The following is an 8680-nucleotide window of genomic DNA, read 5'->3' on the forward strand; positions in this document are numbered from 1 at the left end:
CACGCCGTGTGTCTGACCCGTGGCTGCTTTCAGAGTTTTCTCCTCACCTGCGGCTTCCAGCCCTCCGACTGTCCTGGGGCTGCTGTGCGTTTGGACAGTGTGATGTCCTCCCATGGATCCCTGCGGCTCTGCTCAGTTTTTTCCAGTCTTTTTTTCTCTCTACTTTAGGTTGGGTAATGTCTACTGATGTCACTAGTTTCCTGACTTTTTGTTTTTTAAATAATTTCCAATCTGCTGGTAAGCCTATCCTACAAGTTTTTTTTCATTTCAGTTATTGAACTCTTCAGCTTTACATTTTCTAGTTTTTTTAAAAAATAAAAGACTTTTTTAGAGCAGTTTTAGGTTCAGTGAAATTGAGAGGAAGGAACAGACATTTCCCGTATACCCTCTGCTCCCTCACGTGCATACCCTCTCCCATTTTCAACTTCTCCACCAGAGTGGAACATTTATTACAATCTCTGGACCCACAATGACACATTATGACTCAGAGTCCATAGTTTACATTAGCTTCACTCTTGGTGTTATACATTCTATGGGTTTGAACAAATATGTAATGCCATGTGTCCACCGTTGTAATATCACATGGTACTTCCATTGCTCTAAAAATCCTCTGTGCTTTTTCTAATCATTCCTCCTATCCCTTTAGCCCCTGACCACCACTGATCTTTATTCTGTTTTCATAGTTTTGTTTTCCAGGATGTCATACAGTTGGAATCATGCAGTGTATAACCCTTTCAGATTGGCATCTTTCACTTAGTGATATGCATTTAAGTTTCCTCCATGTCTTTTCATAAACTCTTTTCTTTATAGTGCTGAATAATATTTCATTGTCTGGATGAACCAGTTTATTTATCCGTCACCTACTGAAAGACACCTTGGTTGCTTCCAAGTTTTGACAGTTGTGAATAAAGCTGGCTATAAACATCCATGTGCAGTTTTTTTGTGTGGAAATAAATTTTCAGCTCGTTCGAGTGAATACCAAAGAGTGCAACTGCTAGATCATATGGTAAGAGTATTTTACATTTTCTAGTTTTTTTAAAAAATAAGACTTTTTAGAGCAGTTTCAGGTTCACAGCAAAATTGAGAGGAAGGTACAGACATTTCCCATACGAACCCTCTGCTCCCTCACGTGCATGGTCCACCAGTGTGGGGGGCCACGGGAAGAACAGTGTAGCACAGAGAAGTCACACAGTGGATTTGTGGCAACTTGCTGCCCTGATGGACAGTGACTGCATTGGGGTGTGGGTGGGGACTTGATAATATGGGTAAATGTAGTAACCACATTGTTTTTTCATGTGAAACCTTCATAAGAGTGTATATCAATCATACCTTAATTAAAAATTAAAAAAAAAAAAAAGAAGAAGCCACCACAGTGTCTTCAAAAGTGGCTGTAGCATTTTGCATTCCTACCAGTGCTGGAAGAGTTCCTGCTGCTCCACATCCTCACCAGCGCTTGGTGGTGTCAGTGTTTTGAATTTGGGTCATTCTACTAGACAATGTAGTGCTATTTCTTTATTGTTTCAATTTGCAGTTCCCTGATGGCATACCATGGGAGCATCTTTCCATGTGCTTATTTTCTATCTAGTGTCTTCTTTAGTGAGGTGTCTGCTAGGTCTTTGGCCTATTTTTTAATTGTTTGTTTTCTCATTGCTGAGTTTTAAGCGTTTTATTATATAGTAAAATAGCAGTCCTTTGTCAAACGTGTCTTTTGCAAATATTTTCTGCCAGTCTGTGGCTTGTCTTTTTAATTCTCCTGACAGTGTCTTCCACAGAGCAGACATTTTTAAGTTTAATGAAGTTCAGCTTATCAATTCTTTCTTTCATGGCTTGTGCCTTTGGTGTTGTATCTAAAATGTCATTGTCAAACCCACAGTCATCTAGGTTTTCTTTTATGCTATCTTCTAGGAATTTTATAGTTTTGTATTTTACATTTAAATCTATGATCAATTTTCAGTTAATCTTTGTAAGGGTGGAAGGTCTGTGTCTAGATTCATTATTTTTCAGGGGGACGTCCAGTTGCAGTGCCATTTGTTGAAAAGACTGCCTTAAGTTTTGTAAGAAGCCACTGCAGTGTCTTTAAGTGGCTGCGGCATGTTGCCTTCCTACCAGCGCTGGAAGAGTTCCTGCTGCTCCACATCCTCACCAGCGTTTGGTGAAGTGCTGTGTCTTTGTGGGTCTGTTTATGGGCTTTCTGTTCTTTAATCAACACCACTTGCTCTGTTCTGCTTTGATTCTTTTTTATAATTTCCATTTCTCAGCTAGCAGTTCTTATCTGTTCACTCATCAAGACAATTTTTTGGTAATTATTTGAAAGCATTTCCTTTCAATTTTTCAACATATTTGAAGAGCTACTTTAAAATCTTTGTCTGGTATGTCCAACATCTGTGCCATTCTGGGCCAGTTTCTATTAGCTGATTATTGTTTTCTTTGTGGGTCACACATTCCTCTTCCTTGAATGTCTAATAATTTCTTGTTTGCGTGCTGGACATTGTAAATGATAGGTGATGGGGACTGAATTCTATCATTTTGCTCTGAAGAGTGTTTCCTTTTGTGCTCACAGGCAGTTTAGTTACTGGCTGTTCATCTCGAACTTTGCATAGGCTTGGCTTATCTCCCTCAGGGCAGGGTCATGGATAGCCCAGGGTCATTCTGATGCCGTGGGACTCAGCTTCCAGACTGCAGCCTCTTCCAACCTAGGGCTTGGTTTCTAGCTGGCACAGTAGGTCTGGAGTAGTCCCTGCTGAAGGGGTGCTTCCTGTCATGGAAATGAGGCCTTTGTTGCATCTCAGCTGGTCTAGGTTGTCAGTCTCTGCGCTCGGGCAGGCGGGACCCAAGATTTTGTTCCTCTCTTGTGTCTGCAGCAGCCACTGTCCAGTAAGCCCTGTGTGGTGCCTGAGCATGCTCGGCACAGCCCTCACACGGGACCCACGGGGACCCACGTGGTCCTCGGTCCCTCCGTGCTGCCGCCTCACCTCACAGATCACAGCCTCTCTAGCCACCCAACGCTCTGACTTTGCGTCCATGGCTTCACGTGGCTGCTGTGGCCTGCCTGGACTTTGTGGTTGGAATGTTTGCCCAGGCAGAGAGCTGCTGGGGTGTTTGGGAGGCTCACCTCGTCACCTGCCCTCCCCCGCCTGTTGTCCAGGACCTGGGCACAGCTGCTCAGTGTATTTGTCCAGTTTGGTGGTGGTTAGTGCATGATGACTACTCTGGTACCAGTTATGCCATCACAGCCACATTCCTCAAACAGATACTCATAGCTCTTCTTTGGGAATCATACCCCTTACCGTTGTGAAATATGGCAGATAGTTTGTCCTAATGCTTTGGCTCTGAATTCAGTCTTTATTACAAAGGTTGGGCCCCTGTTTCTCTCATGTGCTGTCCTCGTGTATCTTTGCCAATCATTCTTCCGGCATCTCTCCTGTACATAGCACAGATTTGCATTTAACTTTGGAATCCAATCATAAATCTTTTCAGTGTATTATTATTTCTTTATGAGAAATGTAAGAGCAAATACCAGGAAACTGCGGCTCCTCATGTTGGGGGCGGGGAGGAAGGCATGTTGCCTCTGTCGTCACTGACTGTGGAGCATCAGATAGTCTCTCAGGTATATGAGGTTGGCGGTTATACCTTTGGCCCCAAATGACAAAAGACGAGCAAATCGGTGAAGTTAAACATCTTATCTCTCTCACTGTCCTCACATATTTCTGTTAGTTATATAACCGGTTCTATAGCCGTAATCCCCATATTGTTTCAGACCTAATCCTACAGGTCGGTGGATTCGGTGCTCCCTGCCAGCTCTGCTGTAGTTCTCCAGTCATCCCTCGTGAGACCGGAGTTAATCTTCTAGTCCTTCAGGAAGAGCTTACGGGAGCACATTCTTTGGGTTCTTACATGTTCAAAAATGCTTGTCTATTGTTTCTATACTTGAACAACAGTTTGGCTGGATATAAAATTTTTGGGCCTTGCCTCCCTGCACAGGCCTGTGGGTATCACTGCTGTTTGCTGGCACAGATGCGGCCAGGGAACATTCTGAGGACAGCCTAAACCTTACCCTCACAATTGACAGTCTTTTTGCGTGACTACCAAAAGGACTTTTTAAAGTTATGAAATCCAGTGGTTTCACTAAAGTAAATCTTAATGTTGACCATTCTATAGCCTTTCTTTGGACTTGGGTCATAAGACTTCAGTTTTCTAGAAATTAAAAGTGATTTTCTAAACCAGTGAATGCTAGAGCATCGTTCCCCATCTTCCGCGTCTGCTGTTTTCTCTGCAGTCCGCTGCAGCTGCGCCCCTTTCATTCTGCTCTCTTTGGATTTACTGTCTTGTGGTGAGTTTCCTTCTGTTTCTGATCCCACTTCATCTCTGAGTTTTTCCTTCTACATCTTTCCTCTACTTTGACAGTTCAGATTTCCTTCTTGTGTTTTACTGCTTTAGGTTCTTGTTTTTTAGGGGTGATTGCTTCATAAAATTTTGTTTTGTTAATTTATGGAAAACATTCTTGGTGACAATTTCCACTTGTTTTCAAGGAATGTTGTCACTTGTTTTTCCATGCTTTTTTCCCTCCTTTTTCCTTGTGTTAACTTTGTAGAAATGAAAGATCTTCACTGAGGTCGCTACAGCCCCATTAGGAGAATTAGGAGTAATAGGGCTGCTGTTGAGGGGTGGCAAAACAACTTCTGTGCAACAAGAGCTCACGACGCACAGGACCAGGCCAGACACAGGATCGGTGGGAGGCAGTGGCCATCTGGGGTTGGCACAATGATGGCAAGGTGCCTCTGTCTCTTGGTGTGTAGGGACAGAGATGCCAGACTGCCTGGCAACACAGGAGATAGTCCTGTGTAACCAAGAGTGGCCGTGACTGTGAAGGCAGCTCTGGTTCCATGTTGTAGGAGGCACGTGTGGGGAAGAGGCACCAGCTGGTTGCACAGCCCCCAGAGAGGCACCCCTTGTTTTGTTTTCCTCCATCGCAGAACCAGGCCAGGACCAAGGTTTTGGTTGTACCCGGTGTGGCACACCCTGCAGCCGGTCAGGTGGGCTGCACCTTCGGTGTTGCCCTCTCACCCTGCCAACACCCTGCTGACCTGCCCTCTGGGCAGCCCTTCAGCCCATCTTACATGTCAAGGTCTCACTTACCGCTTAGTTTTGCTAAAGATGGAGTTTGCATTCCTTGTATTCTTTGTGTGTTGGAGTAGGTGTGAGGTTTCTCCAGGAGGTGCTGATTGTCACCCCATCAAGCTGGAAAAGTTACCTCTTGGACAGTAGGGTGCAGGGTCACCAGGATCCAGCCCACTGAAGCCTTCCCTGGGGGGCGTGGCCGGCCCTCGCACAGGGGCTCGGGCTTCTGAGAGAAGGGCGGAAGTCCTCTGTCATAACCCAGGGTTTCGCCAAGGCAGAGGTCAGGCTGCCCCCTCGGCCAGTCTGTGCCCCGCTCCTGGGAGGTAGGGCGTAAGTCTGCAGGACTATGTGGCTTCATGGCAGCCTGTTTCCCTGCTTGTTCCGGCTGCAGGCTGGGGGCACCACAGGTGGGGGCCTCCATGACAGGTCAAAGAAGCCATCTCACCGTTCTCCCTGCTGCTCTGGTCTCAGGTGTGCAGAACTCATGAGCTGACCAATCCTGGGATCGCCGATGTCAAGATCCGGCCAGATCGCAAGATCCTGGCCACCGCAGGCTGGGACCACCGCATCCGTGTGTTTCACTGGCGGACGATGAAGCCCCTGGCCGTGCTGGCCTTCCACAGCGCTACTGTCCACTGCGTGGCCTTTGCCACCGACGGCTTGCTGGCTGCAGGGTCCAGGGATCAGCGCATCAGTGTCTGGTCACTCTACCCGTGCACGTGACCCGACCCCCTTGTCGGCACACATGGGCGCGGGGAGGTGGGCACCCGTGCTCTGGCCTGACCCAGGCACATGGACGTGCGTGGGGCCTGCGGGTGGCAAGTCATGGGGCCTCCTTCTCCGGTTGCGGGAAGAGCCCTGCCTGTGGACCCCTCGCTTTCTGTACAAGGCTTGCGTCTCTTTTTGTGAAATATGGCATCTGTGCAACAGTGACACTGTCGTTTAAAGAGTGACTGGGCTGGATGCCTGGACATCTGCGGCCAGTGAGGGGCCAGCCTGGAGTGCCTCACGATGAACTTGTAGCTGCAGATCTGCAGGCCTGACAAACAGACTCTCCTAGGGGACCCCAGGCTCCCTGCAGGTTAGAGCCCAGAGCCACCTTCACACCCTCCCCTGGGCATGGCAGGCAGGCCCCGTCCCGCAGGGACCATCAGGTATAATCAGGGCCTGCTGCCTGCATGTGGCTCCTCGCCTGAGGCTGACCAGGAGCTCCTGACGCAGGGCTGAGACTGGGACCAGCAGAGGGAGGTCATGAGACCCCCAAAGGGGGCCGGGCAGAAGAGGGGCATGGGGTGGTGGCGAGGCCTCTGTGCGGACAGAGCTTGTGCTGAGTGTGGGCACGGGCCACACGCAGGATCTGCAGGCAGGAGTGTCCCCAGGGAAGCGAGACCGAGATGGCCCAAGGCCGCCTCCTGGGCAGCTGCTGGGCACAACACACAGCAGGAGTGGGCAAGGCAGGCTGGGCCTCAGGCTGGCACCACGCACACGGGGCAACAAGCAGCCAGTGCACCAGGCCTCCGTCCGGACATGGCCAAGCCCGGACGTCAGGGCGACTTCTCTTCACACGGGGCATTGACTGGGAAGGAGTAGGGCCCTGAAAGTTGAGTTGGGGGCTGTGTGCAGACCCTGAAGCTGGGGGCCTCCAGCCCTGCTGTCCTGCCGGCTGCTTTGGCAGAAAGCCCCTTTGGGCCTTGCCTGGAGAGGTCAGCCTTCCTGAAGGGTCCGGGGTGGCCCCCCTAAGGCCCCGGCTACGTGGGACACTCAGGACCCCTGCCCTCCCCCTACTCTGCTTAGAATTAGATTCAGGCCCCAGCAGGCCCCCAGGCTGAGGTACCAAGTGTGGCCCGTGATGAAGTGGCTCTGCTCCAGAGGAGCTGTGTGGCTTTCCCAGTTGATGCACAGAAATCTGGAGCACACGTGTGAGATCCAGGTGGCCAGGATACGAGATACATCAGATGAATCCACTGCCACAGGCCCTACCCACAGGGGGTCAGGCCTTGGTATCCCAGCTTGTGGGCTAGAAAGGGCTCAAGGTCAGCTGGTTGGAACATGGGCCGCAAGGCAGGTACGCCAGTGCACAGACGTGCCAGAATCCTGAGTGTACTGCAGAGGGAGGGACCCCAGGGCTTAGGGAGATGGGATGCCTGAGGGCACTCGTCCCAAGAGGCCTGCTCACCCTCCGCGGGAGGCCCCCGAGGACCCGCCTTCCCTCCCACTGAGGATGTATCTGCCAGGGGAGCCCAGCTCTGCTCTGCCGCCACCGAGCAGGGTCTCTTGTGCAGCCGGATCCTTGGAGCTGCAGTGGCGGGGCTTGGCTGGGATGCGGGATGCCGAAGACAGGGTGGGCGTGGCCACTGGGCAGTGGCTGTGGGGCCAGCGGGCAGCTGCTGAAGGCTGACCGTCCTCAGGAACAGACACCTTCTGGATCTACTGGACAGATGTCTGGCCAGGGCCACCTGGGTTGAGGGTGGGCATTCTGAAAGTGAACCTCTTGGTCCCACCCATGGCTGGGCTGTGCATCTCTCCCATGCCCCCTGCAGCCCTGCTGGGCCCAGAGCCGCTGCCGGAGCCCCTGCTGCGGTGCCGCCTGCCTGCCCCGGGTCTGAGCCGAGGTGCTGGGCACTGGGCGGGGGTATTCAAGGAAGGAGTGTCCCTGTTTACATCCCTGTCACCAGCCCACGAATCTTGGTGACTATCCTTTGGCAAAATCACTGTATTTACAAAAACAGCCGTGGGGACATGCGTTCTAGGTAAGGGACAGGTGCTGCATGTCAGCCCAGGGGGCACAACACCTTGAGATGCCTCCAGAATGTCTGCAGTGAGCTGTGCGTGTAGGCTGCCACGTCCCACCCCTAGAGATGGAAAAGGAGGCGCGGGCAGACGCAGACCAGGGTTCTGTACCTGGAGCTGCCGGGTCTGGTGAATAAGGCAGGCAGGTTCCAGGCCGCCAAGGCCTGATGGGTGTCGTGTGCAGAGACTCTGGCCAGAACTTGTTTCACTCGGCGAAGCCTCCGGGAACAGCCGTGGGGCTGACTACACTGGAAGTATCAGTGCCCAAACCAGTGGGGCCCACCAAGTCATCATCTGGCCCTCCTCTGTGCCCACTGGGGGGCTGTGGCCTCACACAGCACAGCCTCGGGGTCAGCCAACCCTGGGCACTAGCCAGGCACCCCAAACTTGAACACCCCCCCTCAGTGCAGAAAGAAGCGGCCCCACTCCAGATACCAGCCTGGGGTCTGTCTTTGCAAAGCCCCAGGTGGTCCTTGTCGCATCCCCAGGGCCGGGTCCTTCCTCAGACCCGACCTGGTGCCGGGGTCTGCAGCGCTCTGGGAACCCGCTGTGCAGGGGCTCTGCTGCCTTCCGATGCTCTGCGATCCCTGGCCTGCCCCAGGGTGGGCTGTCGTGCCGTAGGACAGGTGGGCCCTGCGGGGAGGAGCCTCTGTGCGGCCCCAAGACCGCGGGCCCCGGAGGCGCCTGCATCCTCAGTCCCCTTGGCAGTGACTTAGGGCCCTTCTGTCCCGGGGATGGCTTCTTCCTTCACGCGGGTACGCTCACTGATACT

The 8680-nt window shown here is 51.8% G+C and overlaps 1 protein-coding gene across 3 annotated transcripts in view; it reads left to right on the forward strand.

The window, feature by feature from the left end:
• Nucleotides 1-6047, forward strand: part of GNB1L (G protein subunit beta 1 like) — a 46126-nt gene extending 40079 nt beyond the window's left edge. For all 3 annotated transcript variants that reach the window (XM_057492547.1, XM_057492548.1, XM_057492549.1), the window contains one exon: nt 5590-6047. In XM_057492547.1, coding sequence (XP_057348530.1) covers nt 5590-5841 — 252 coding nt within the window. In that variant the 3' untranslated portion in view covers nt 5842-6047. The remainder of the gene's footprint in view (nt 1-5589) is intronic.
• The last annotated feature ends 2633 nt before the right edge of the window (nt 6048-8680 follow it).

The sequence above is a fragment of the Manis pentadactyla genome, chromosome 14, assembly GCF_030020395.1.
Source record: "Manis pentadactyla isolate mManPen7 chromosome 14, mManPen7.hap1, whole genome shotgun sequence".
In the NCBI taxonomy this organism is placed as follows: Eukaryota; Metazoa; Chordata; class Mammalia; order Pholidota; family Manidae; genus Manis; species Manis pentadactyla.